The 26,870-nt window shown below is 47.3% G+C and overlaps 1 protein-coding gene across 2 annotated transcripts; it reads right to left on the reverse strand.

Moving 5' to 3' along the window:
• Nucleotides 1-848: 848 nt before the first annotated feature.
• On the reverse strand, nt 849-26,686 carry PLA1A (phospholipase A1 member A). Of its 2 annotated transcripts, XM_057696559.1 has the most exons (12): nt 26,554-26,686; nt 18,069-18,270; nt 15,809-15,986; nt 15,174-15,282; nt 14,122-14,223; nt 11,582-11,671; nt 9,703-9,870; nt 8,262-8,351; nt 5,672-5,780; nt 2,389-2,553; nt 1,647-1,732; nt 849-1,150 (listed from the first exon to the last, which is right to left on the reverse strand). In XM_057696559.1, exons 1-11 carry the CDS (start codon nt 26,624-26,626, stop codon nt 1,648-1,650), a joined length of 1,371 nt encoding a protein of 456 aa, XP_057552542.1. In that variant the 5' UTR covers nt 26,627-26,686; the 3' UTR covers nt 849-1,150; nt 1,647. The 2 variants fall into 2 exon arrangements, with proteins under 2 accessions (XP_057552542.1, XP_057552541.1); XM_057696558.1 differs by having other exon boundaries at nt 849-1,732.
• Nucleotides 26,687-26,870: the final 184 nt, after the last annotated feature.

The raw sequence follows: 26,870 nt of genomic DNA on the forward strand, positions 1-26,870 counted from the left end.
TATTAAGGTAAACGAGCCAGATACAAAAGTAAATACCGTATGATTGTATCAGGTACTCTAGAAGACCAGAATTCACAGAGACAGAAATTGGAATGGTGGTTCCCGGGGCTGGGGGGAGGGGCAATGGGGACAGAGTTTCAGTTCTGGGTAACGAGAAAGTGCTGGAGATGGGTAGTGGTCACGGCTGCTTAACAATGTGAATGTAACTGCAACTGAATCACACACTTACAAACGGTTACAATGATGTTCAAGAGTCAAACAAAATCGTCAAGTGTAGAGGCATCCGGGGTACCTGGCTACGGAGAAAGCAGTGCAGGTATGCGCCAAGTCTCTCTGCCTGTTCCCACTGCCCTCCCAGCCATTCTCACCCTTCCCCGCCCTGCCCTGTTTTATGCCCTGGGGTCACATCCACCTGCCTCTTGCCTTCTGGCTTCTGGTTGCAGTCACTCAGTGGGAGCACCCACGGAACGAGGGAGGAACGAAGCGTGAGGATGGAGAATCTGTGTCCCTGGTGCTCTCCCTGCAGGATTGCTGCCCGATGACTGTTCCTTGACCAAAGGTCCCACAGACCTCACTGTCTCCAGACTCTGGCGCTCCTTCCTCTGGCCTCCTCAGACATAGGACGGTAGCAGTTCCCACTGCCCCCAGCCCCAGGGAACTGCCCTGTCCCTTGTGGTTTCCTCACTTCCTACCAACAACTTTATAAATAGTTCTTTATTAAATTCTCAAATTATGCAATTGGAGCATACCATCTGTTTCTTGCTGGACTGTGGCTTGATACAAGGTTATTTATAAAGATCAAAGTTTGGGAAACACTGACCCAAAGAAAATCCACCCACATTCCCCAAAGATCTCTCTGATCCCCCAAAGGGTCCAGATGTCCAGAGACGGCAAGGGTAAGGGACGGTGAGTGGCACCGTCTTCCTCCCCACCCTGCATCCCCTCTCTTAGACCAAGCACTTCTTTTCAGTTGCTATTTTTTAAAAATATTTATTTATTTATTTGGCTGCATCAGGTTTTAGTTGTAACACACGGGATCTTCCTGGCGGCGCGCTGGCTTCTCTCTAGTTGTGGCTCACAGGCTCAGTAGTTGCAGTGTGCAGGCTTAGTTGCTCCGTGGTGTGTGGGATCTTAGCTCCCTGACCAGGGACTGAACCCACATCCCTTGCATTAGAAGGTGGATTCTTAACCACTGGACCACCAGGGAAGTCCCTCAATTGTTATTTTAATACAGAGAATTCAGCAGCTCCTGTGTTCTCCAATCCCACAGACTGTAAATCATATTTTTTGTACATAACAGAATTCCATTCCAATAAAACAATTAAATGATTCAGATATTCCATGGAGTTTTTTTGGGGGGGGAAAAAAAGCCTTTTTCCTGTATATGTTTCTATTGAACCCTAGGTACAGATGTCCAAGGATACAGGGCAATTGAGGTTAAGTATGAATAGGAGAGTTGAAATGGTATCTTTGTAAGCCTCTTGAAATTGACAGTGGAGATAAAGCTCTGTAAAATGAGCTCGCTCTCTCCTCTCTAAGGTGGCTAACTAAGGGGAAAATAGCCAAGCGCTCTGCCTTCTTTCTTAGCAGGAATGGTTTGGAATACGTTGACCCCCCACCCCCAATCCAGGGAGATGTATCCTGACCTTACATACAGGTTACTTTCAGGTCATGGGAAACGGTCTCACTTGCTTGTAAGTACACTCGCTCAGGTAAGCAGACCATCTTTTTACTGCAAGAGAAGAGCAGCAAGAGGGGGTGTGTTCAGGGCCGGTTCCTGGTTGGTTGGAAGAGAGGGTTCAGAGTCACGGGCTCTGTGTTTCCCTGACGTCAGGTGAGAAATAAGTCTACCGTGGCCTATGGGACGATTACTCCTGGATTACTGCAGGAGCCCACGCCTGTCCTCCGAGGGCCAGGTGTACTCTAAATGCCTGCTAGAGGCGGGGTGCGGGGGGTGGGGATTCTGGATCCACACCCATGGCTGTGACCAGTGGAGGCTAAAGAAGAGGAAATATGCAATGAGCAATCTTTGTTCCAATAAAATCTTACAGAGAAACTACGTAGGACAGGTACATGAAACAGATATATAAATACATAAATTATATATAGGTTATGTATGTATATATAATCATATAACATATACTATATAATATACATACATATATATCTCTCTCTCTCAGAAAGTGGAGTTTCTTATATTAAAGTGGGAATGGGGAATTAAAGTCCACCTTCTTTGGCTTCTTAGCACCCCAAGCCAAGATGGCTATGCAGGAGTTTTAGGAAAACCCTGGGTCTTTGTCACCTCTGCATCCCGTGATGAGACTGCACCTCAACAAGTATCACATCCAAGGTCAGGTATGTCTGGGGTAGGGTGGATGTGGGGCTTACTTGTCATTGACGGGCAAAGGAGCGGTGCAGAACTTCCCGAAAATGGTAGTCAGGTCTTTTTTCCAAACCCGGTGGGGAACCTGAAACTTGAGTGTCACCTGGTTTATCTCGCACGGAGGGCTGGGGTGAGCTATGACTGCTTTCCCCAGGCGTTGCTGTCTAGGTCTGTAAGAGAAAGAGAAAGTAACTTGTTGCCGCACGTTCAGCCTCTCCTCCCCTTGGCTCCTAGGGGCTCTGCGGGTGGCCCGGTGAGTGACCGCCTGGAGGGTGGGCGCCACGGTCCTCCGCATCGCCCTCACCAGCCCCTCGGCCCACACCCCCACAGCTTTGAACGTGATGCAGAAGACAGGTTTTGCTTTTTGGAAGTAAATAAGTGGACCCTGCAGCAAAACCGTAGCCCTTCGATGTTCACATCTGGAAAAGTGTCCTCGTTAGTGAAGATCTGAATTTCGATTAGGGAAGACCTTCACTTTCAGTTCCATCTACCCGGAAGGAGAGGCCTCTTCTAGGATGCTCGGTTCCAAGAATTTTGTGTGAGGATTACTCTATTTTAGCCTGAGTATAAAAGTATGGTCGGACACGAACAAACAACAGGCCTTGAAACCAGACAGAGTACAGGTGTGGTCTCCTCCCAGCTGTGGCTTTGGAGTCACACCGCCCTAGGTCTAAGGCCTGCTCTGGCCCGTTCCAGTCCCCTCTGGGTTCAGAAAGAGGGACCGCGAGAAAGAGGGCGAGCCTGGAGGGTGCTGCTTTCCCCTCCGCGTGCAGCACTGCATGTTGTCTAAGCTGAGCACGGTTTCCCTTTCCTTTCTGGCCTCTGCATACTGATGAAATGTCTTCTTTGTGTACTTTCTAACCCAGCCTTAGTCATATAGTTTCTTTTGTCCTTTTGAGGAAGATCCCGTAAAACTGTTTAAAACTGTTCCTTTTCTTTCTTTCTTTCTTTCTTTCTTTCTTTCTTTCTTTCTTTCTTTCTTTCTTTTTTTCTTTCTTTCTTCTTTCTCTCTCTCTTTTCTTTTCTTTCCTTTTTTTAGATTTCAAAACTGTTTTGAAATATTTCAGAGGAAAAAATAAGATGATTATTCACTTTAAGAGGCTTCTTAGATGGAGAGCTTGCAAACTAGAAAGGCTGTAAAGGACACTGTGAGTGAGTGGCCTGGGGACTTGGCCGGGGTAAATTTTCTAATTGGAAGGAAATCTTGGGGTTTCACAAAGTTATAGAAACCCCCCTCCCTTCTTTTCAATTTCTGTTCTGCAAGAGGAAACAAGAACCAAGGAATTGCAGGTAACCATGTTCTGCTAGCCTTCCTCAAAACAGTAATGCCAGTCCCTTTGGGGAGAAAGAAGGAATGTGTGGGTGTCCACTGCAATCACTCAGGGAGCTTCTAAAAGTGGTTGAAGCCATGCCCGGAGATCTGCCTAGTGCTGCTGGTGTGGGGTGGGGCTTGCTGTTAGTGTTCTTTAAAGCTCTCCAGGTGATTCCACCCAGCAGCCAGAGCTGGGTGATGTTGTCACGATTCCCGCCAGGATTGGCTCAGCTACCAGTGCGCTGGCGAAGGGATAAAAATATCCTGGTAGAAGTAACATGACCTTGAACTGACCTAATGAAAACTACTCAGCTATAATCTGTAAGGCTCACGCGGGCACCCCCAGATGTGTGTGAGGGTCCTGACTGCCTGCTAGCCTGTGCTGTGTGGCCTGGGCGAGGTGGAGCCCTGCCTGCTGGCAGACTGTTCAGGAGCCCAAACCTGCGCTCCTCCCAGCAGAAACTTAGAGACTTGTCTTCCCCTGACAGCGCAGTTAATGTCCGTCCCTGCAGCCTGAGAAATGTTTCCAAAGCCAGATCTGATCCTGTCACTCTCCTGTTCAAAATTTCCTAGCAGCTCTCCAAACTGCTCTCAGGATAAAACCGCAAATCCCCACCCTGTCCCTCCAGATGTGGCATGGGCTGGCCCTGACTAGCCCCTCCGGCCTCCTCTCGCGACACCTGATCCCACCGCTGTCTGTCTGCTCCCAGTGTCATATCTCACCAACCCCTGGTCTCGGGGAGAGGATCCCTCAAATTCTTTAGATCTCCCCTCCAACATCCTTTCTTCACACCTGGTCAGGCTCCCTCTTATTTGTTCTCATAGCTCTCGCCACTGCTGACAAGTGTGCCTTTCTAGGTAGGGGCACCAGTCACAGCCCTGTCTGTGTTCCATCCATCCCCCTCGGGCTCCCCGGCACAGGTGGGAGACTGCCTCAGGCAGTGATTTGGAGGGGCTGCATTTCCTCCCTGCCTCCAGCTCCTGCCAATCATTCTGCCCTTCCCCCATCCCATTCCCTGTTCTACCAACACCAGCTGGCTTTGTCCCTCTAGTTCTGGGGTGGGAGTGACTCCTGTTGCTGATCTCTGCATTGCCTCCGCATCCTCCTTTTGGGTTTTCAGTTCTCCCAACACATCTGCAATTAGCTCCTTGTGTTAAATTCCTGCAACTGGGCTGCCTGGCTTGGGCTCTGGTTTCCAGACAGAACCCTGACTGGGAGAGCGATTTAGTCTGTCTTCTGCTGGCTTGTGAGTAACCTTCCAATGGCATTTTAAAGAAACATGCACCACTGCTGCTGCGTTCCTGTTTGCTGCCAGGCTTGCGGCTCCCCACCACTGAGGCTCTCTGCCCGCTCACGTCAAGCCTGGTCCCACCAGCTGCCAGGCCCAAGTGTGCCCCAACAAAGGGAGGAAATCAGCCCCAGTTCCAGGGACTGGCACCACTCAGCATCAACCCTGCTGGCCCTCACCTTGCACTCACTTGCTAACTGACCCTCTGCCTGAGAGTCTGCTCTAGTAACCCACCTAGGACTGCTCCCCTGTCCCTCCCCCCCCATCCCTCCACCCAGCAGTGGGTGCTTCCCAGGCTCTGGCCAGCCCTCCCTGGGCCGATGGCTGAGGCCCTCCTACTCGCTGACAACCCTAAAGCCCCCTGCCTGGATTCCTGCTGCTGTTTGCTACCAGGAATCCGATTCCCACATTTTCACTCTGTTGGGACATTCCATTACTGCTGCCTGCCCGCTCGTCTGCTGTTGTCTGGATACACTCTGCTTGGACCCAGTACTGATCCTGAACCTGGGACAGTTGCCCGGCATGTGTCTGTGGGTCGGTCCATCTGTGGTAGCTGCAACCCTCACCTCCGTCCCCAGCTCAGTTGGCTCCACCCACTCATCAGTGATGACACGGTGCCTGTCTTGGGATATACATGCCTGTACATAAGTGGCAGGGAGAGGCCATCCATGCGGGGCACGTACGTACATGGTGATCTTGGCTGAGGTGGTGACATTGCTGCTAAGGAAGGTGACCTTGATGCAGGTGTCCTTGTTTCTCAGCTCCTCCAAGTAAAACTCCACGAGGCTGTGATGCACTAGGAAACCAAAGCAGAGCAGACAACTGGGCCAGAGGTCAGTGGCAATGCACAAAAAGTCCCGGAGAGCAGCTGGGCAGTTAGGAATCTCGCTCTAGCTCTTAGCAGCCGTGTGACCTGGAGCAAATTACCTGTCGTTGCAGGTTCTCAGCTTCCTCAAGTAAATTGGGATAATAAAAAATAGATACCCCACAGGTCTGAATGAGAATTAAATGAGTTAATACATATAACATCTTTAGACAGTGCCTGAGCCTAGGAATCATTCAATATGCGACAGTTTTTATTATTACTTGTAATCCTAGAAGATGCCACTCTTCTCTCTTTGGTGGCATTATCCTGATGATGTGATTTTGAAAGAGCCAAAAAGGGTCTATCTTATACTAAATAGCTAACTCATAAAATATAGCAACGCCCCTCCCCCCTCACCATACACACAGTGTCAGGGGACCCACTGTGTGTGCAGGAGATGACTGTTGCCCTCCCCATGGTGGCTGGGTGCCTGTGTGGCATCTCCACCTTCCGGGGCAGCACAGACACTGGGGCTTTCAAAGCTGGTACTGTCAACACAGACTGGGTGAGCAGCCTGGTTCACGGTGATACCCCAGGACCTGCTGTCCCTCTGGCAAGCCAGGCTAAGAAGGATTACAGCTTCTCCGACACCCCGTCCTTTCTTCATTAAGGGGTACGCCCATCTGGTGGCACCTTGCAGTGACTTTGGTCGCCGAGCACTTTCACAGACTCTGCCGGTGGTTGGGACGTAGCTAGAGCCCTGCCCTACCTGTACTTCTTCGTTTGTCATGGTTGATGGATGAATATTGGGAGGAGAGACTAAGTGGATTTGGGTGGACTCAGCACTCAGTTGGAGGACTGACGTGGTCCCTCTGGGGTTAGTAACAGGACTCACTGCCAAGAACCCACGAGAAGGCAAGCGAGGACGGCGCGCCTCCCCTCCACAAAGGGAGACATCAGCTGCCACGTCCCTTCTGTCTCTCTTTCTTGATTGTTTACTGTGGGTGCAGGTTGTTGTGCTGATGGGCAAGGACTGCACTGGAGCGGATATGTGCAATGTGGGAAAAAAGGCTAACTCACATAGCTTTAGGAATTTAATCCTCTGTGCTGACTTTGATATATTATATCGGTTCTTCCTTTACCAACAGGTATCACTGATTAAGTTAGTTTCCTGAGGTTCTGCTTCTCTCTTCTCTGATCACCCTGGAAGCCCTAGGAGGGCTTGGGTGGGTGGGGACTGGTAGGGAAATCCAACCCGCTCAGGGTGATGACATGGGAAACAGCACAGCAGCCCTGGACGGTTTTCCCCGGGGAACTGGATCCAAGGCCAGGCCCTGCAGCTTACTAGCTGTGTTGCCTGCCTAAGTCACCAGACCTCTCTGTGCCTCAGTTCCTTCATCTATGATCAATGAGCCCCAGCATCACCTCACAGAACGTGATGAAGATTAAATGAGGTGATGGAGAGGAAAGACTTTGCGTGAAACCTTGCTCTACAAGAGAAGAGTAATATTGTTAGAAAAATGATTTTGGGGAGGAGATTCTCTGTCCACACTGCTGCCTGCCTGGTAGAGGCCAAGGGTGACTGCAGGCCCAGCGTGCTGAGCAGCGGGAGCTCAGGGCCACGGTGGCCTGGGAGTGGGTGAGAGCGGGAGTGCCCGATGGGCCGCCAGGGGGGTGACCCGTAGCCCACCCAGGAGAGGAGGGGCCCAGCTCGGACGCTCAGAATGGAAGGCTCCGAGCATGCAGGCCCCGCGGAGGTTTCTGAACAGACACAGCCATGCGTCGAGGAGCGTGAGGAGGGGGTCTCACAACAAATACGAAACAGTGGGAAAAAGCGTGCTGGTTTGGCTGGGAAACCACGACCATCCTAATGCTGAGCTGCTGATCAGCCGGTGTCTGGTTGGTTGGTGGAGGGATCTTTGTGGCCATACCTTCCCGGCGCTAGAGGGCCTGGCGAAGTGTGAGACAGAGCCCGGAGCTCAGGCTCTGTGGTCCCCAAACCTGTATTTGAATCTCAGCGTCTCCGTTTACCAGCTGTGTGATCAGGGGCAAATGTTTTTAACCGTTCTGAGCCTGTATACACTTATGTGGAAAATGGGGACAATGACAGGACCTGTTTCAAAGAAACAATTGTGAGGATAAAATAAAATTCACGGTACCCAGGCGATCAGCAGCACAGGGACTGGGATGCAGTAAGTAATACTTCCCTTCCCTCTGTCAGTGCGAGCCTTTGGGAGCTGAGACGGGAGTGTTTCTCATCACAGGGCAATGGTTGGGGCTCGCTCTGCAAAGCTTTGGTTCTCAGACCAGTGGCCGCTGCCCCCCGCCTCTCCCTTCCCATGACAGTTTTGTCCCCAGTTCTTCGCCTCCCACTTTGGCTACCCCGCCGGGCTGGACAGAGTCCAAGACGGAGCCCAGGACTCCCTGGGCAGCACAGCAGCAGAGCCGAGCAGCGCATCTCCCCCCACTCACCACAATACGGAGCCGCTGGCGTGGTCAGGAGGTAGACCCTCACTTCCCTGGGGAGTGGCTCTATCTTGACACCACCGTGTTCCACCAGCCCTGGAAATAAAGAAGCAAGGACAGCAGAGCCCTGAGGGGGCCCTTTCAGGGCTCCATGGCACCCAGCCACGTACTGATTAATTCACGTATCCATTCACTCTACAGACGACGCCACCGTGCACTCCTGATACGCCGCGCCCTGCGGTGCGTCCTGGGGTACAAGCAGCTCCGTCCAGATGGGGATAAACACACGGGTAGACAGCAAATACATACTGCAGATTATCTGGCCCGTTCCCAGGAGGTATTTATACGAAATGTGACGTGATGTCTCCAACTTGCAAAACAAGCTATATGACAGTTGTTTTAATGGCATTTGTATCCCGGGCACGGGCGCACAGGGAAGTGCTTGGGCTGATGAATAGTGGTTGACAAGTCGGAGGAGGGCATTCCAAGCAGAAAGTTCCGTCTGGGCAAAGGGACGTGGGGTGAGGGAGCATGAAATACTCTTGGCAGCATGTGTAGTGAGCATCCCTGGGGTGTTTGGGAGAAAGGGAAAGTCTAGTGAGAGAGGAGACTGGGCAGACAGTGTGAAATGGTAGTTACACCATCTGGTCCGTCACAACTGCGGGAAACAGGGACATGTGCCCGAAGAGTAGGAAGTAACGCTGATTTGCTTTATAATGGGAAACCTGACATTCACTTCATTCATATAAGCTATGGCCAGCGGCTGCAGTGCTGAGTGGCAGCCGGGAGTGGGAAGTGGGAGAGGGAGGGAGGGGGAGGAACCGTTTCCACTCCCCAGGAGTTTTTCCTGGATCCCTTCACGCTGGATGACTCCAGGATATCCACAGCAACGATCTGCACAGGGCGAGTTGAGGCCGGCTCCCTCAGCCTTCCTGAGCCCTTCTCTCCAGGCTGGCCAGGATCATCCGGGCGTGTGCCCAGGTCAATCAGCAATTAGGAACCCCTCCAGCAGGCATGTGGCCTCACGCCTGTAAGGCGGGCAATGTGTACCAGTCTCGGGGCTTCCCCCACAACACTTTGATTTAGAGCCTATTAGGAATTGGAGAATGGCTGGCCCATGGTGAGCATCAGGTCTGAGAGTGCGGGCAGGGGTTCTGGACTATACTGATGCTTCTGGAGAGCCCCCGGAGGCTGGGCTTGCAGGCCAGGGCCTGTGTGTGCCGGAAAGGTGTGTGCGGAGCAAGCGTGGCATCAGGCAGCAGTACAGAGGGTGAGGGGTGGGACACAAAGAACCAAATGCCACCCTCCTAGTGAGAACAGGCTGAATGACTCATTGCTTAAATTTTCTTTACGCCGCTTGGATAGACTTCTCGACTGTAGGCGATCAGGACTTAAAGAGATAACAAGACTTGAACTTTCCCCAAATTGTCAAAAGAGTAGCATTTACCCATCCTTGGACAGGAAAGCAGAAAGGGATTGAAACAATCCAGACAGTGTCCGGCGAGGAAGGCCTTGTAGCTGGTACAAGGAAAGGCTGTCAATGGACAGGAATTCTCCAGGGCGCTGATGTAGAGGTGCACAGCCCTCATGTGATCACAGATCAGATAACTATAGCCTGAACAGGGAAAAAAACACACACACAACCAAGGTTTCAGTTCAAGACGAATGGAAACTCCCTCCATGCTGCTTACTGTAACTTGAATTTTATAGTCCAACAGGCTATAAATACACGGGATGTCCCCCGAGCCACATTTTTAAAACATTAATGAACACGGTTACTACACTCTCGATTTTCTTTTTGATTTTCCTGGATAACTAAGCTTGATTTACCAAGGAAATTGCTTCCTTAGAGACCCATTCTTCCACGCTCACGCAAACTCTCTTCCAGAAAACAGGAGCGCACGAAGAGTTGGCGTATGCGCTACCTCTCCCAACGGATCTCTGTCTGCACATGTTTACCTTCTTCAGCATCACCCACACAACCAGTTTTTTACAGCCTCGGCATACCCAGCCCAGCAATGAGACAGTCGAGGGAGCCAGCAGCAGTTCCTGGTCTGTCTATGAAAGCCCGCGTGCCGGGGTTCGCCTCACCAAAGGACCGATACGCTGAATTTGCCAAACACTTGGTTTTCTTGTTCTTGCTGTTGACTGTTTTAAAGCTTGTAATAACTCACACTGAGTGAATGTGCCGGGGCTAAGAGGTCTATAGTGAGCCATAACTCCCGGGTTTAGGGTCTTCAGACCCTTCCTTCCCCTTGGGACCCCCTCTCTGGGACCAGAACCAAGTCTGAGCTGTGTGTTGACTTTCCTTTCCCCCACAGTTGGGACACTGTCTATGGCCAACCTCCTTGTAGCTACAGCAGGGAGCTGGGAGACACAAACTACACCCTTCACAAATTGTGTTATGAAGAAAAAAAAAGTGGCCAATGAAAATGTCAAAAAAATGATCAAAAGCCATTAAAATCAAACCAACGCATCCGATCAGAACTGCTGAAACATGTATGAATTGTTAAAAGAAATATGTTTTTGGAAAATCAGTAAATTTGGTAAGTTTGGATTCGTGGTTACTCAATACAATTGTCAAACGAATCCTTAAAATGTTAAAATTTTGGGAAAGCAGGAAAAAGGTGAAAAACATAGTAATCAGAAATCAAAAGAAAATTCCCATACGAAATGTTGATAGGTTGGCTATGTTCATAAAAAGAATTTAAGAAGACTACACAACCCTTAATGCTTAGCTTCTGATAAATTTAAAATTATTTAAAATTATGCTAAGAACATATTCAATGACTATATCCAGAAAGAACATTCCAGAAGAATACATTTAGAAGAGAAGAAATGTGTATTCATTGAATGCGTTCAAGAAGATTATCTTGAAGGCAATTTTGGAGAACTTACATTTAGTTAGTCTGGGGAAATGGTCATGCACTGAATCGGTCCTTCAGCTAGCTTGCTTTGGGCATGTCAGTCTGCTTTTGCCACAGCGAGACTCTGCAGAGGATGTAGCTAGTGTGGACTCTGCCACAAAGTGGGGCCCAGGAAGAAGACAGTTACTGGCTTGAGTGATGTTAGACCACGACTGGGCCTAAGAAGTGGGGAGAGAGCCTACATAGGGAGCAGGCTTTTAATTTCAGGCACTCCTCCGCTAGAATTCCTGGGACCCAAACACATCCACTTAATAAGTGCTGAGTCAGCGTGATGGGACACAGTGAAGGACACTGCAAGGAAGACCCCCTGTGGCCCACAATGGCTGACTCAACACCAAGCCCGTTGGTCAATTCCAGTTTCTGGGGCAGCCCAACACCAACTCTCTCTGGCTTTCTGACCTGCGTGAATGAAGGTGGGACAGCCGGGTTGGTCTTGGCCTCCGTTGACAAAGTAGTCCACGTGTCCAACAGGAATCCGAATCCCCAAATCTGCAAGGAGGCAGGACCCCGTTACCCTCTTAGTGCAGGGCCCTATTTTCCAGATCCCATAGCAGGGTCCGCCGGCAGCAGAGCCTGAGGTCTGACCCTGGGGGCCCACCCCATCTCTGCGCTGAGTGGGTGCCCACGTCATTCCTAAGTGAGGGGAGACTACAGAACCAGCCCTCAGATGGTCTTCGAAAGGGCTTCTACCATGCTGAAAGGAAGCTAAACTCACAAGAAGATACTCATGTTTGCCTAATAAAATCAAGAAAAATATCCCTTAACCTGAGTTTTTATGAATCAGTAAATGTTATAAGTTCGGTAAATTTCCTTGTTAGATAGTTTCTATTTTGCTTCAAGTGATTGTTCAGATTGTGTGGGGGGACCACATTTCCAGTCTCCCACATATTTTTGTGCTTCATGACTGAGCAGAAATATAATCTGGCTACAAAGAGATGAGTTTGAGAGGCTGCAGCCCATATCTCAGCATTCTGACCAGATCTGACCCCTCAGACTCAAGTCAGGTTCAGCTGCAAAAGACCCTGATTGTCTCCTTCATATTATCCACCACAGTTGTAAGCAAATGAGTGTGTATTATTTGCCTAACATCATCTATCCAGGGGTTAAGTGATGACCTGGAAGTCATCCTTGCCCATCATCTGTGGGGTCAGCTCTACCTCCAAAATATATTTTGAATCTTCCTACTTCTCTCTGTCTCTACTGCCACCACCTCTGCCCGAGCCACTGTTGTCCCCTTCGCCCAGGCCACCACAGCAAACACCTTCCAGTGAGCCTTCCAGTGAACGGCAGTCCGCTCTCTGCCCAGCGGCCAGAGTAATCTTTCAAGGAAATCCAAATCACCACCCTGTTCTCACTGATCACAGGGTAAAATTTCAACTCCCTGCCACGTCCAGCCTGGTCCTGCTCCCTTTTCCCCACACATCACTCACTGCGCTCTAACCACGTGGTTCTCCTTCCTGCCCTCACCCACAATGAGGCTTTCGTTTTGGGCTGTCCTCTCCACCTAGAATGTTCTTCTCCCAGATCTTTCCAGTGCTGGCTCACTTTCACCCACAGTCTCACCGCAGATATCACCTCCGTGGACAGATCTTCCTCAATAACCGCACCTGAAGCAGACCCCGCACCTCCTGCCAAGTCACGCTTCTCCCATATCCCTCATTATCACAATCCCAGGGAGGATGCATCTTGACACTCACTTGTATGTAAGCTCCACATGGCAGGGCCTTTACCCGCCTTTCTCCTGCTCTATCCCCAACACCAGCGCAGTACCTGGCACACGTTAGTGCCAAATACTTCTTTATTGAACAAATCAGTGAACGAATGCTTGCCCCGTTAGCCTGTAAGTTCCATGTGGGCAGGGATCCTATCTGGTGCCTTGTGCACTGCGGTGTTCTCAGTGCCTGCTACGTAGGTCATAAAGACTGATGGAATACATGGAATGACTTTTTTTTTTTTAATCACATTAAGAGTGGCTCCAACCTTGAAGGGGACTGGGAGAACTAGCCCAGGTAAATAGGGACCAATGAGTCACCTATTCAGCAAATTTAGGAATATAAAGGGTTACCCTTGTTTACTGCCGTGGTTCATTAACTTAGTGGCTAAGCAGAGGGCTATGGGCTTTGATTTCCTATCTGTGATGTGGAGGTAGGAAAGAGGGTTGAATAATATGACTGTGTGAGTTTCTTCCAGAATCACTCATCTGTGAGTCTTGGGTGCCAGAAGAAGGCTTCTAGCCAAATGGAATGAGACATGGCCATCTCTCAGTTGAACTGCAAACTCTTCTGGCCAGAGACAGATGTAATTTCTTCTTGTACCCAACAAACTGAGCACAGGGCCTGGCACCAGACTCTGTGAGCATTTGACATGGAGTAGAAATGAGGAGGAGTGCCTGCTGGTCAGAAGAGCGTAATCTGGTCATGGTGGTTTCAGAGTTGGGGGCTCTTGCCTGCGCCTGTCATTCCTGGAGGGGGCAGTTCTCATTCTTCACTAGACTGAGGACTGGCCTCATCCTCTGGGGAGGAGGGAAATCCTGACATGTCTGAGCACCTGCCCCAGGAGTGGAATGCCCCAATTTCCACGGGCCAGGTATGCTCACTCTGAAAAAGCAGCATGACTTTCCCACGCGTCTGCCAGACAGAAGCACCCTCCGAGCTCTACCTCAGATGAGGCTTCGTGTTGAATCAGAGTGAGACTCAGGACCAAATGGTTTTGGTCCGCAAATAAGAATCCTCCTTTCTGCTGCTGGGTAAAAATAAAATCATTCATCTCAGTCTTCAGAGAATGACAGAGCTGGAAGAGACTTTCAAGATCATGCTGGTAAACTCCTGACTTCAACAGAAGCTCAGAGGGGAAGCGGCTCCTCCCAGGGCCACACAGATAAATGTCAGCCTCCCGGCCTCTGCCCCGCGCTCCCTCCAGCCCCCGCTCCCCCAGCTCACTGTCCGTGTCTGTGTGGATGGCTTCCACAAAGAGGGCGTCCCCAGGGTCCAGGCGCTCCTCCAGGCTGGCTCTGGTGTACTCTGGTCCAGCAGGGTCCAGGCCTGCAAGGACAGACATGTCAGGGGCTCTCTCGTGTCAGCCACAGGAACCCTCACGGACCCACCACACACCTACACGGGCAACCCTTCCGGTTCAGATCAGAGACCCCAACAAGGTCCCAAGGGTGAGAGAACAAGCTCAGGACCACCTTTCCCAGGAAACTCGACACGGTTGTCTCTAACCTCGCAATGGCCCCGTTTCTCTGGCTCTGCAATATGCCTGCTAACACCAACCACGTGGCCAGGGTGGGTGTCAGTAACACTAATCCTCAGGAGGTAGTGATTACAACGGCTGTAACTGAGTAGTTCCTGGGTGCCAGGCCTTGTGCTGTGCAGGTTCACACGTTCCAGTCCTTACAACAACAGAGTGAAGTAAGTGTCGCTCTCCCCAGGCCTAAGCGTCTATCCCTTTCCCCATTCGTCCCGAAAAGCAGACCATGAGACAAGGATTTAAAGTACAAGTAGCTTATTTGGGAGAAAATTACAGACAGCGTAGTGAGGGAGTGGAAACATGAGTCAGAGAACGAAAGAAAATTTGAACGAATAGATGATCACTTTAGCTCTCATCCCACTGGGGTCCCTCAGAAGGCTTCTGTAGAACACGACTCAGAATTGTCCCACTCGAGTGCCAGGAAGCCAGGGCATTTACTACAGAGCTCTGGTCCCTTCTTGATTGAGGGCAGCTCCTGAAGCATAAACTTCCCAGCACTTTGCAAGTATTTAACAAGGTGATTTCCCTAGTGGGACAAGAACCCATTTTACAGTTGTAGAGACTGAGGCTCAGAAAGCAATACATGGCCTCTAATACTGACATCAGAGACCATGTAATAACAGCACGTTTTATACAAAAGGGCCACTGTAAGTAAATTTTAGGGGTGGGCGTTGACTTGATCATAAGAACAAAAGCCCAGCACTTCGCTCTGCCTGCCCTAGAGAGGCAGGATGCTTGTTACCTGTGATCCGTCCCAGCTGGCCTTTGTAGAAATGTCCTACCATGCCCCCCACGTGGGCCCCCAGGCTGACACCAATGATGTGGATTGAGGACTCTGACACACCCAGCACCTGCAACGGGCATTCACAGTGAGTTACATTTGGGCCACAGCAGCCCCGTGGCCTGACAGGGGTGACGCTTTCTCCGGAGGCATCAGAAGTGGAGGGTCTTGGGCACGACACACCAGCCATGCAGGCTTTGGGGAAAAAGCGTAGCATCTCACCCTATTAATCACTCGTGCTCTCCCTGGGCTCCCTACCTTGACCACCCACTCACTTTCCCTTTGGTGCCCACGGTACGTGAGGCGTGACCATGGCCACTTCCCCTTGAGGGCCTAGAAGAGCCAGCCATCGGTGTCCCCGATGTAACACGCAGGGACATGTTTTATAGAGGAGCAGCGGGAGGCTCAGAGAGGTTCAAAACCTGCCCGAGGCCAGCACTGTAAGCAGCGACGTTGAGATTTGAACCAAAGACCCACAGACTACTGGGTGGCTCTGCTTCCACCCTAAAGCTCCTCTTCACGTGTCATTTCTTTCTTTCTGACCCCTTGCTCCCCCATGAGCAGCCAGAACTCACCCTAAGCTCTTCCACACCTACCAGGAGTTTCCTGAGGAAACGAGAGATCTCGAGTCCCAGCTTAATCACATTTTCCACGGCTGAGAAGTAGACACCCGTAGAGCCGTAAACCCAGTCCACAGCGATCACGTTAGCATCTTCGGCCCGCAGAAGGGCGCCAATGAATTTATCAATCCAGGAAGGCTTTCTTCCTAAAGCCCTAGAGGTGCGGCCAAGAAAGGATAGGAAAGTCATCTCCCCAGCTAGTACCCATTGTCATGGAAATTACAATGACATTTCTATAAACAGAACAAACCCAGAGAAAAAAATCACAAGTCGGGGTGGGGTGGGTTATGGGGACTAAATCCTACAGCACTTTGAGCATAAGGAGGACATAATCCGAAACTTTAGCAGGGCTCCTGCCTGCATGTGTGGAGACTGTGTGTACATTATAAACGGGTACCTTTGTTCCAGGTGGATGTAGCCTCGGGCCAGGGCTAGGAGCTCAGGTCAGAGTTCAGCCCCACCGGCCCTCAGTCAGGTACCTTTGTGCGATACATAAACCACACAGACCACATGCACTGACCCTGCTCCCGTTACTCATGAGAAAGAAAAGACAGCTTTGTGTATTAGAGTTAAGATTTGCAATCTTAATTCTCATTCTGTAATACAGGGACTTTCCTTGAGGATGTTTTCATTTACTTGTTCATTCATTCACCCTTTCCTTCATTCAACAAATGGGCCAGGCAGTATGCTAGGTGCTTTGTAAGAAATAAAGAAAAATAAGACATAGTCCTTATCTTTCTGGAACTTAGAGTATAATAGGACTTTTCTAGGAAAAGAAGAATAGGAAAAATTTCAGAAAGCTTTCCCAAGAGATTGGGAATGAGAAAGAAGTTTTCTCAATGGCCCAGAGCTCGCTCATGTGGACAGAGGAGACCGGACTGGGTGTATGCCAGGCAATGTGGCTTTGGGGCATCTGGGATCAGACAAAATGGTGAGGCCGCTGAGCTCTCCAGCTCCGCTAGCTGTCTCTGGGCTGAGGGGACACACTCAGCCTTGGATGGTGGCTGAATGCAGGATTTGCTAGAGGAGAGACTTTGGCACAAGAGTGAGAAGGGATGCCTAAGGGAGGATGTGGCTGGGACTCTGGAGTCAGGGACTTGAGAGGCAGAGAGAACCCAGAGGTGTGGAAACGATGACCCCTGGGCAGTGCCTCACTGCCCACCTCCTCCTCAGGCACTCCCAGCTCCAGCTGCTCCGTGTGCTGTTTCACCATGTTCCCTCCCTCTCTCCTCCCAGCAACTTTTTTTTTTTAATTTAGTTTTGGCTGTGTTGGGTCTTTGTTGTTGCGCACGGGCTTTTTCTAGTTGTGGCGAGTGGGGGCTTCCCTTGTTGCGGAGCACGGGCTCTAGGCACACGAGCTTCAATAGTTGCAGCACTTGGACCCTAGATGTGGCTCGTGGGCTCAGTAGTTGCAGCATGTGGGCTCTAGGGCACATGGGCTCAGTAGTTGTGGCACACAGGCTTCGTTGCTCCATGGCATGTGGGATCTTCCCAGACCAGGGATCGAACCCGTGACCCCTGCATTGGCAGACAGATTCTTAACCACTGCACCACCAGGAAAGTCCCCCGGCAACTTTTTTCTGTTTCTGGCGTTCTCAGTGGGCTTTGGAGAGAAGATGGTGGGAGGAAGGATGGTGACTGAATTGGGACTCAGAGACTATATATTACAGCAAAATTTGGCCTACAGGGCCTCAAAGAAATTGAAGAAGTGTGTAGCGCCTGAGACACACTAATCCCTGGGAATGATGGAAGTGGAAGTTTCTTAGGTCATGAAACCCAGGAAGAAGTGAAGAAGAGGAAATAAAACACTGGATTAAAAATGCCACGATGTTACCCCTGAGCGATTGCACAAAGCCTATGACCTCATTGGCTGATATGAATCATGCAACCCACACTTCAGGGTGGAAAGGATTGCTTAGACCTTCTCTACAACCTCCCTTTTATTCAGATATGGAAACCAAGGCTCTGTGGGCTAAAGCGACTTGTCCAGGGTCACACGTATTTACTGTTTGAGAGTGTGTAGATGAGACTTAGCAGAGGAGTAATGTATGTGACCAACAAGAAAGAACAGCACCGTGTGTGTTCCCTCTGCTATGAGACATCTTCAGAGTCAGCAGTGAAACCTGTGACGGGCAGTAAATCCATTTCTCCTTTTGCTCCCCACTACCTTCCTATGGCATTACAGTCACTTTCTAGTTCTTAGCTCAGGTGATCCTATTGGTTGGTTGGCTCCCACCTGAATCCATGGATAACTAGCTTGGTTCCTAGAGTGGCATTGAACCCAGAGTTCTGGATGTCACTACTTTCTTCCACGAGCTGCCCACAGCTAGGATCCAAAGGGGTGAAGAGGAGAAACTGGACTTTGAGATTGGTGCCTCGGAGAAGATTAGCATTCTGGAAGTCAGCACACTTTGTCAGTGGGGTAGGAGGTACATCTCCTAGAGGAAAAAACAAACAAACAAACAAATAAAAAACCAAGAAACATTCACATTGAGGTCATCTGTTCTTTTTTTTTTTTAAGGAAACCTGGTATATATATATTTTTTAATTAATTATTTTATTTTATTTTATTGGCTGTGTTGGGTCTTTTTTGCTGTGTGCGGGCTTTCTTTAGTTGCGGTGAGTGGGGGATACTCTTCATTGTGGTGCAAGGGCTCCTCATTGCCGTGGCTGCTCTTGTTGCAGAGCACGGGCTCTAGGTGTGTGGGCTTCAGTAGTTGCAGCACATCGGCTCCATAGTTGTGGCTCACGGGCTCTATAGTGCAGGCTCAATAGTTGTGGCGCACAGGCTTCGTTGCTCCGCGGCATGTGGGATCTTCCTGGAGCAGGGATTGAACCTGTGGCCCCTGCAATGGCAGGCGGATTCTTTACCACTGCACCACCTAGGAAGACCCTCATCTGTTCTTAAAAGGAAGAAAGGTGTTCTTGAAAGGAAGAAAGAAACAGGGGCTTCCAGGCATTCATCGTAAATCACCAAGTGTAATAATCAGACTCACTTATTAAAGGCATCACTTCTGTAACCAAAATCTGTAAATATTTTTCAAGTATAAAGAAAGATAAAATGCCAGAGAGGAATATGACTATAGCGCAACTAGAGAAGAGTAAAGGCCATGGTGAAATGGATCTTGTCATGGGCTAAACTGAGTGCCCCCCGCACTCCCCCCCCCAATAAATTCATGTGTTGAAGCAGTAACACCTAATAGCTCAGAATGTGACTGTATTTGGAGATAGGGTCCCTAAAGAAGTAATTACTTTGAAATAAAGTCATTAGGGTGGAAACTTATCCAATATGACTGGTGTCCTTATAAGAAGAGGCAATCTGGTCACAGAAAAGAAAGATGATGTGAAGACACATGGAGGAGACAACCATCTACAAGCCAAAGAGAGAGGCCTGGAATGGCTCTGTCACTCAAGCGCTCAGAAGGCACAAACCTTACGGCCACCTTAATCTCAGACTTCCAGCCTCCAGAACTGTGAGATGATAAACGTTGGTTGTTTGAGCCACCGAATCTCTGGCACTTTGTTACAGCTAAATAATACAGTCTTCTGAAAAGAATCCTGGTCTATGAAATGAGCAGTTGCCCTGGGGACTAGGCTTATTCTGATCTGATCACCCCATCCCCACGGGTTTCAAACTGCCCACTCCAGCCTCATTACTTCTTGTCCTTATGAATAGCCCAGAGCCACTCAAGAACCCAGCACACGGCTGCCCAGCCACCTGGTAGAGGAGATCCTTAATGAGCTAGCTGTATGTATTCTACAGGGCCTTCCAACAGGTACGTTTAAACAGCATGTATTATGGTCCAGGTCACTGAAGGGACTTCTACGATACTGAACCGAAATGACAGCACGAAACTCCTGCTTCCCAGGGAGCTGAAAACCTGGCCTCTCTTCAATAGCCACCAGCCCACCCCCCATGCCTGCGGTAAAGAGGGGGGCACCTGATGCCCAGCTCATCTTACAGAAAGAGACCGGCAGGAGCAGCAGGGGCCCCACTGACTACTGCACAGGGCCCCGATCCTGGTGCTGTCAGCAGCTACTTCACTCGCCTGCCATGGAACAAAGCCATGTGCAGAATCAGAGGAGCGGTCCGGATTACAAACATTTGTGCAGACCTCTTCATGAGGAAGATGGCTATTTCAGGTTTCTGGAATGGTTCTCTGCCTTCAGGGGAGCACGCGTACAAACAAGCAAGTGGATCTGGTATGCACTGGGCTGTGGTACCGTGAGCAGACTGTGGGAACCACACCCTTAGAGAGTGTTGACAGCGGTTTCCTCACCTCTGCATCTGAGCCCCAGACCAGGTCCCCGAGGCCCCTTCCATCTCCCTTCTGAGCAACCAGGTCTTGGACACCCCTGCGATGACGCCCCCTATGACGGTGCAAGCCCCTGGGCTCCTTAGCCTGCAGCAACTTGAGCTCCTGTGGGACACAAGGGAGGACGATGCCTGACTTGACCACCTCGTCTGCCTTCCCCAGCGTTTTGAAGAAGAGATGAAAAGACTTGCCTGAGCATGAAACTTGAACCACATATATGAATACATTTGCTCTGTTGGTCATGTAGGGAAGTTTGCATCCATCGACCAGAGAATTAAGTCTTTTTGAATAAACACAGTATGTCACAGAGCAAGGCCCAACAAACAACACAGAATCAATTCCAGACAACGTTATCTAAATAAGATGTAATAAAATCAGAAATCAATAACAAGAATTATTAAAGGTACATTTGGAGATTTCAAAATTCCCTTTTAAGTAATGAATGAGGTAAAGAATAATCACAACAGAGACTGGAGAATATTAAAAATGAAATGACAATAAAACCAACATAATATCACAACTTGAGTTAAAGTAGCTAAAACAGTACTAGGCTGATATCTATAACATTAAATGTAAATATCAGGGGGAAATGGGGAAAGATACAGTTTAGGTAAATTAATCTTGTAACTCAGAAAGCTGAATATGAGGGACTTCCCTGGTGGTCCAGTGGTTAAGAATCCACCTCCCAATGCAGGGGACAGGGGTTTGATCCCTGGTCAGGGAACTAAGATCCCACATGCTGAGGGGCAACTAAGCTGGCATGCCATGGAGACCGCGAGATCCCATGTGCTGCAACGAAGATGCTGCAACAAGACCCGACACAGCCAAATAAATAATTAATTAATTAATTTAAAAAAAGAAGAAAGTTGAAAAAGAATCATACAGCAACTCCAAATAAAATGTAGGGAAAGAAACATAAAGGAAGTAGTTGAAATTAAAGAAAACGATGAATGTGCACGGCAGCAGTAGCAACTCGGTCCATGCCCTTGCTCAGGCCGACCTTCCTGGAGAGATCTTTGACACTTCGCTTTCTCCCACCACCATACAAATGATGAGTAAATCCTCAGAACAAAATATTCAGAATTAAACCATCCTCACTACCTGCACTGGGACGTCTTTGGTCTAAGCCACCATCGTCTCTCAGATTTATGTAGCCTGCAATGCTTTCCCTGCTTTCATTCTTGGCCCCTTTTAGTCTATTTGCAACACAGGAGTAGAAAAGTAAATCAAATCATGTCACACCTCTGTGCAAAAGCCACCAAGGCATTTCACTCAGAATAAAATCCAAAGTCCCAACAGTGAAAGAAAGCCCTAAATATCTTAGACCATCCCCTCGGGGAGCCCTTCTCCTGTCCAACTATTGCTCCCCCTGTTCCAGCCACTGTCTTCCCAGCTCTTCCTCACTCTAGACAGGTTCCCACCTAAGGGTCTGTGCACTGGCCGTTCCTTCTCCCCAGAGTGTGTTTCTCCAGATATCCACGTGGCTAATTCCCTCTCCTCCTTCAAGTCTTTTCTTGTCAAATGTCATCTTCTTTCCTCTAACCCCCTATTTAAATTGCAATCTGCCTATGTGCCTCATCTCTTTTCTCTCAGTCTTCTTTACCCTGATCTAGTTATTTTTATAGCAATCATCACCTAGTCAAGTTTTTTAATTTACCAGTTTATTATTAAACATATTGTTTATTAACTTCCCCACACTAGAAGATATTTTCAAAGAAGGAAGGGATTTTTATCCCGTTTGTTCACTCTACTGCCTAGAATAGTACCTGCCACAAACAACAAACACCAAAAGGTAGTTCTTTGAAAAGAATAATAAACTATATATACTTTAAAAAAATAGATGTACTTTTGATAAGACAGAGTAAGAAAAAAAGAGGGACGTCACAAATAAACAATATAGAGAATTAAAAGGGGATGTAAACCCAGTAGATTTTTTAAACCACAAAAAGCACGTTTATACCCATTCAACAGTTGAAAAATAGATATTTTCCTAGAAAATTGGTAATTCCCTAGAAAAATATAGCTTACTAAAACTTAGTCAAGAAAGAAAAAACAGAAAATCAAATGTAAAAGTGTAGCATAAAGAAATTGAAACAGTAGTTTTAAATCTATTCATCAAAAAACTCTATTGGGACAGATTTCACAGAGAAATTCTAACAACTCTTCAATTCCTATCTTACACATAGTGTTCCAGAGAATAGAAAAGGGGAGAAAGAACCCAAACTCATTCTATGAAATAGACAAAATGTCAAAACTGGGCAAGGAAAGGAGAAAGGAAAACTAAAGGCGAGTTTCACTATTATATATAGACATAAAAACCCTAGATAAAATATCAAATCCTTTAAGAATAACAAGAACCAAAAAGAGATCATGACCAAGCAGGATTTAATCCAAGAAATGAAAGGATGGTTTAACATTAGAAAATGTATTAATGTAATTCACATGTGAACAAACTCAAGAAAAAAAACACGATGTATGCTCAACTCAAGAAATATAGCGAAAAAAGAAACCACAGTAAAATTCAATACCCAACACTCCTTCACATAAGAAAGGAAAGGTATCTACCAAAAGCCTATGGCAACAATTATACTTATTGGTGAAATGTTAGAAGCATTTCATTTAGAACTTGGAACAAATGAGAATGTCTGTTGTCAGTGCCTCTATTAAATATTGGACGGGAAGTTCTAGTCCTAGCTAGTAAAACAAGACAATAAAATATGGTAAAATTTATAATGTTTGAAAGGGCGAGAAAAAATTGCCAATATTGGCAGATGATGGGATAAAAACGGTCCATCATTCAAGCCTGTGGAACGTGGCACGGTCCATCTTGCTCAGATACCCGCTCCCTGCAAGCACCACTTCAACCAAAGAGTAGTGGTAGATGAATACCCAACAGAGAGAGAGAAAAAGACACAGACAATCTCAAGTGTAAAAATAATACCTCCATGAACAAGAACAAGATCAGAAATGCAAAATGGTGCTGGATCCCAGGTCTGGGAGAAGGGAGTGGTTGTAAGAATTCAGCTTTGTGGGTTAAGAGAGGTCCAGAAGTGCTCCACGTCAGGTGTGGAAGACCTACCTGTGGTAGCCAGTGGTGGAGAGGGGCTCCCCGACTCAGGAGAGGAAGCCAAAAACAGAAACAATACTCACAAAAACAGCCATGGACTTTTTACTGGGGCTACAGCTTTATTTAGGGAGACAGGATGCAAAGACAAGGCCTCACTCACAGAAGCTGAGACCACCCACCTCTCTGGAGGAGAGAGGGCAGAGATGGGGGCTTGGGTGGGGAGACACAAAGACAGAGAGACCGAAAACAAACTTCTCATTGAAAATTAAAATGAAACGAATCTACTGTGTTAGAAGTCAAGTAAGAGTTATCTTTGGGGCAGTAGTGAATAAGATGGGTTTTAAGAATCTGCTAACGTTTTATTTCTTCATTGGATGATGCTCACACAGGTGAAGTCATTCTGAAAATTCATTAACCTGTATATTAGTAACTGTGTACTTTTCTGTATGTATGTTGTACTTGAATAACAAGTTTACTTTTAAGAAAGCTTGCAAACAGGGGCTTCCTAGGTGGCGCAGTGGTTGAGAATCCGCCTGCCAATGCAGGGGACACGGATTCGATCTCTGCTCCAGGAAGATCCCACATGCTGCAGAGCAACTAAGCCCGTGTGCCACAACTATTGAGCCTGTGCTTTAGAGCCCGTGAGCCACAACTGTTGAGCCCACATGCTGCAACTACTGAAGCCCACGCGCCTAGAGCCCGTGCTCTGCAACAAGAGAAGCCACGGCAATGAGGAGCCCTCGCACCGCAACAAAGAGTAGCCCCCACTCACCGCAACTAAAAAGAAAGCTCACGCACAGCAAAAAAAAAGACCCAACACAGCCAATAAAATAATAAATAAATTAAATAAATTAAAAAAAAGCTTGCAAACAAATATATAATCAAATGTTTACAAGGATAGTCAATAAAGCCCATAAGTGGATCATGAATTCATTCCAGGTGAAATAAAATTTTTAAAATCTTTGACAAAGTTTTAAAATAAGTATGCTGAGAAGATACAAGGATCAAAATAAAGACAGAGCATAAGACATTATGAAATAAAAACAGGCATAAATGATAAGGTGCTAATTAGAAAATGGAAATGAAAAAGAAAGTCGCTGAAACAAAAATGGAATCAATACAATAATGCCTAGTACAGGAGAAGTAAAAGTTAAGCTTTTTAAAATGAAAGTGCAGTTAAAAGTATAGACAATAGATGGAGAGGCTCCAACATTTATCTAGTCGCTGTTCTCTAAAGGAAGAGAATGGCAAAGCAGCAATATTTTTAAAGGTAATTGCTAAGATTTTCCATAACTAAAAAAAGTTATGAGTTCTCTAATCAAAAGTTATACTCAGGGTAATGAGCAAGATGAAAAATAAATAAATCTAAACTAAGGAGCCCTCAAGCCACAACTAAGGAGCCCACAAGCTGCAACTAAGGAGCCTGCCTGCCACAGCTAAGACCCAGCGCAACCACATAAAAAATAAATAAATAAATCTATACTAGGCAGATGATAGTAAAACTGCAGAACACTAAGTATAAAGGATATTCTTAAAAATTCCCAGACAAATGCATTGTAAAACTTAAAAGCAGTGAAAAACATAATTGCCTATAACTGACTCAAGAAGAAATAAAAATCCAAATAAACCCACTAGCACCAAAAAAAAAAAAAAATCAAATTGGTAATCAAGAGTCTTCTCTGGCCCTAAAATACACTAGAGGCAGATGGTTTTATTTGAGAACGCCAACAAACCTCTAAATTACAAATACCCTTTATCTTATATAAAACTGTTTCGTAGAACAGAAACTTGTTTTATGTGGTTATAATTATCTTATTATCAAGACCAGAGAAGGACAATACAAAAAAGAAAATGATAAATTTCCTTTATGAACAAATATACAAAATAATAAATATAAAAATAAACATAAATGTTGGCATACGAAATTCAACATCGTATTAAAAAATACCCCATGGGAATAGGAAAAAAAATAACCCCATGATCAAAAGATTTGTCCCTGTGATCTTGATCTAAACCCATAGAGTTTGGAAGAAAATATGAAAGATTATTTGTATGAGAAGTTTGCTTAAATAAGACACCAGAAGCACAATCATAATGAGAAGTACAAATTAAGACAACACGGTGATGCTACTTTTCCTATGAGATTGACAATAAGGGAAACATTTGCTAATACAAAGTGTTGGTGGAGAGGTGGGGATACAGACATGCTCACATACCAATCAACAGTTATAACGTTTTCGCAAGGCAGTCTTTCTCACATTTATCAAAAATGTGTAAGCTATAAATCCTTTTAGATCTAATATATAGTGTATAAACAGCCGCTTCATAAAACAAGATATATGGTCACTTTACACACACACACACACACACATGCACGCACGCACGCACACACGCAAATAGATGACTGCGTTAGGAGACAGCACACGTGAAGCTAAGTAGCACCTTTTCAGCACCACCCATCACCCGTTGATGCAGGGAAGGGGTGCGCAGAGGCCTGTCGTGTTGCAAGGCAGGTATGAATCATGAGCTAAAAGGTAGTGTGAGCAGCTACAGGCAGAAGGAGTGACACATTCTAAAGCTGGGGAATGCGAATTACATGCCTTGTGGAGGCGACAGGAAAGCAGTCTGCTATTGGGGGATCAGAGAGAAGGGAGCTTTCCGAGGGGGACGCCACTGGGTCGGAGAAGGGGATTTTACACTCCAGAGATGCTCTATGCCATAAGAAAGTTTAGATTTGCTATATTAAGCAAGGGAGAGGGTGGGTGGGGTTTTCACCGGGAAAGGTACAATGCAAATGGCATCTGAGGGAAACTGTGCTAAAAGTCATTGGTCGTCTGTGGTTAACAGGACTAGTTATCACAGTCATGCAGGAGGGGATGACAAACTGGAACTCAAGTTGCGTCGGCAAGATTAGAAAGGATCTCTAACAATCCCAGTGACAAAATTGTTGTTAGTTTGGAAATTTTAAATTTTAAAATTAAATATATCTTGAAACAGTGGAGGTTTATAGGGTGAAAATGACTCACACTTTGGAATTAATCGCATTTTATTTTCTTATACTCTTCTTGGCTTGTGCAAGGTGAAAAGGAGGAAAGCAGATTTTAGAAAAATGAGTAAAACAACTAGAGGAAGTTCAGTTTTTGTGACTTAAGAAAGTGCCACCATTCCCATTATGATTGAAGGTTTTTTTTTTTTTTTTTTCTCCCTCTTTTAAATTCACCTCAGGAGAGGGCTTTTAGGGGACCTTCCAAAGGTTAGCACTACATAAATAGATGGCTTGAAAAAATAGAATTATTGATTGAAAGACGTTCCACCCAAGGCCCCAGCCCCTGACTTACCTGTGCTTCCAACACTGAGCCACAAAAGGAGCCCCCACGACCAGAGGCATCTCTCCCAGAGGTCTGGGGGCATCGCTGAGCTGTAAGTTTCAGAGCTGGGGTGAAGCTGACCGCTAAAGACAGAGATCGCACAACCCAGCCTCTCACAGTTTTGAATGCCAGACACCCACTTGGGTCTCACTAATCATTAACTGACCTCATGAACCGTAAAAGAAAACCCTCCCTATTTGTTTAACTTCCCCAGTTTTCTGTTTCTTCTTCTCAATAAAAATAAATATACTTTTCTTTCTTTTTTTTTTTTTAAAGCAGGGGACATT

Source organism: Hippopotamus amphibius, chromosome 10 (genome assembly GCF_030028045.1).
Source record: "Hippopotamus amphibius kiboko isolate mHipAmp2 chromosome 10, mHipAmp2.hap2, whole genome shotgun sequence".
In the NCBI taxonomy this organism is placed as follows: Eukaryota; Metazoa; Chordata; class Mammalia; order Artiodactyla; family Hippopotamidae; genus Hippopotamus; species Hippopotamus amphibius.

Excerpts from the sequence above, each read along its gene's own strand:
- PLA1A (XM_057696559.1), bottom strand. The coding sequence starts at position 26,626 with ATGCCCCCAGACCTCTGGGAGAGATGCCTCTGGTCGTGGGGGCTCCTT. Across the intron at positions 15,987-18,068 it reads CTAGTTATCCATGGATTCAG|GGCTTTAGGAAGAAAGCCTT; the intron begins GTGGGAGCCAAC and ends CCGCACCTCTAG. Across the intron at positions 9,871-11,581 it reads TCCCACCTTCATTCACGCAG|GCTATAGTTATCTGATCTGT; the intron begins GTCAGAAAGCCA and ends TTCCCTGTTCAG.